Source organism: Microtus oregoni, unplaced genomic scaffold (genome assembly GCF_018167655.1).
Source record: "Microtus oregoni isolate MIOR12 unplaced genomic scaffold, Mior012 000121F_000, whole genome shotgun sequence".
Lineage (NCBI taxonomy): Eukaryota > Metazoa > Chordata > Mammalia > Rodentia > Cricetidae > Microtus > Microtus oregoni.
The window spans coordinates 611,233-613,225 of record NW_024544750.1 but is presented as its reverse complement, the minus strand read 5'-3'; the positions used below and the strand labels follow the sequence as shown (position 1 = coordinate 613,225).

Below are 1,993 nucleotides of genomic sequence, written 5' to 3'. Positions count from 1 at the left end.
ACAATCTACACATGCCTTTCAATCCTATTTCTACATATTAATGGTCTCAACTCTCATATTAAAAACACACACACACAGGTTAGGTGAATGGATTAAGAAACAAAATCCATGTATTTGTTGTCTGAAGAAACTCATCTTTTTTTTTCTCAGGTTTTTCTTTTCTTTTTCTTTTTTAAGAGTGCAATGGTTTTTATTTGCTTGAAAAGGTCCAATTTTAGTTTTTCTTTAAAGCATACGAAGGCCATCTAATCTTCAGACTCTGAGTCATCTTCATCCTGACCAATCTGGAAATCGTGAAGTTCGTAGGTCTCCTTGTCAGATGCAACAACACGAAACCAGTCACAGAGATTATTCTTCTTAAAGTATTTCTTGGTAAGATATTTCAAATAACTTTTAGAGAACTGTTTCTCAGAAACAACTGTGATTTTATTCTTCAAGCATTCAATGTGAACAACATTTCCAAGATTTCCAGTTTTTCCATTGACTTTAACCTTCTCCTGGAGAAACCGTTCGAAGTTTCCAGAATCAAAAATTCCATCTTCCACCGGATGAGTGAGGTCCAAATGGAACCTCCAGGTCGGCTTCTTGTCTTTCTGCGGTGCCATATTGTCCTGCGGCAGTGGGAAGGTTTCTCAGGTTTTTCAAGACAGAGTTTCCCTGTTTAATAGCCCTAGCTGTCCTGGAACTCACTACAGACCAGGCTGGCCCTTTAAAATTTTTTAAAGTATTTTTATTCTAAAACAACCTTTTTATACTTTCTCAATGCCTTTTCAAGTTTCGTTTATTTTTGAAAACACCATGCATATACACAATGAAATATCGTATCTACCCTCAGCTTTCCACTTCCAATCTTCCCATGCATATCTTCCCTAACACGCTCCTCTCCAAACTCTACAGCTTTCATTTATTTTATTATCCACTAAGTCCAGTTAGTGTTACCCATATATTCATGCGGGGGGGGGGGGGGCATCTACTGGAGCATGGGAAACTTACCAGTGTCCATATCCTTAATTAAGAATGATTATCTTATTCTGGAGAAATTGCTCAGTGGTTAAGAGGAGTATTGGCTGCTCTTCCAGAGGACCTAGGTTCAATTCCCAGCACCCACACGGCAGCTCACAACTGTCTGTAATGTTGGTTCCAGGGAATATGACATCTTCACACAGATATACATGCAGATAAAACACCGAAGTACATAAAATAAAAAAAGAAAGAAATGATGGCTGTGTCTGTCAAACTGCCCTCTATATGTGTGTTTACACCCATAGATCATGGCTGTTACCTGCCTCATCTCTTAACCATTGGTGAAGCTCCTGAGAACAAGTGACTATTATTGAGGCATGGTGGCCTATTTCTTAGTCTTGAGTGGACTTCTGCAGTCACTGCAGGGATCATTGTGGAAGAGGGGTCTGAAAGAATATAAAAGCTAAAGGAAGGGATGGAGTGTTGTGTAACAGTCCCCCAGAGATTGAAACATGCCATCCTGCAGGAAACTCCTTAAGAAGAAAGGTAAACAACTCAAAATAGTTTCAGGAAGTTCCAGAAACTGAACAGATTCACTAGGCTCCTCCCTACCAGAGTAAGCCATAAAACCTGAGAATTCCCTTCAGACTAAGAAGCTGAGCTTCAAAGAAGACTCTGACACTAGACCAGCCGCCTAGAAGGAGAAAGCATCTGAGCTGCCTGGAAGAGGTTTAGATCAATTGGGAGACCTGGAAAGGACACTCCCCTACCTGCTGAACTGCCTGCAGGTTCAGTTCCCAGCTTTGGGATATGCCACTTGTGCTAGTATGAGCTTTGATGATGCAGTTTGTAGGCTGCTTACCAATGACTTAACAGCCAGCTTCCATCTATAAGTGAATATATACTGTATTTGTCTTTCTGGGTCTGAAAACCCACTATGTAAACATGATTGCTGCTTCACTATATGGTGAACACAGTGCCAGCAAATTTGTCACCTGTAATTTGAAAGGACTTAATAACAGCCACTGCA

At 40.4% G+C, this 1,993-nt stretch overlaps 1 protein-coding gene across 1 annotated transcript; it reads right to left on the bottom strand.

Annotated features, from left to right (window-relative positions):
* Positions 1-245: 245 nt before the first annotated feature.
* Positions 246-605, bottom strand: LOC121444330 (60S ribosomal protein L22-like 1). Its single transcript, XM_041646146.1, has one exon. The coding sequence runs from the start codon at positions 603-605 to the stop codon at positions 246-248; it is 360 nt and encodes a 119-aa protein (XP_041502080.1).
* Positions 606-1,993: the final 1,388 nt, after the last annotated feature.

Bases quoted from the DNA above. Each gene is read 5' to 3' on its own strand.
- LOC121444330 (XM_041646146.1), bottom strand. From the start codon at position 605: ATGGCACCGCAGAAAGACAAGAAGCCGACCTGGAGGTTCCATTTGGAC.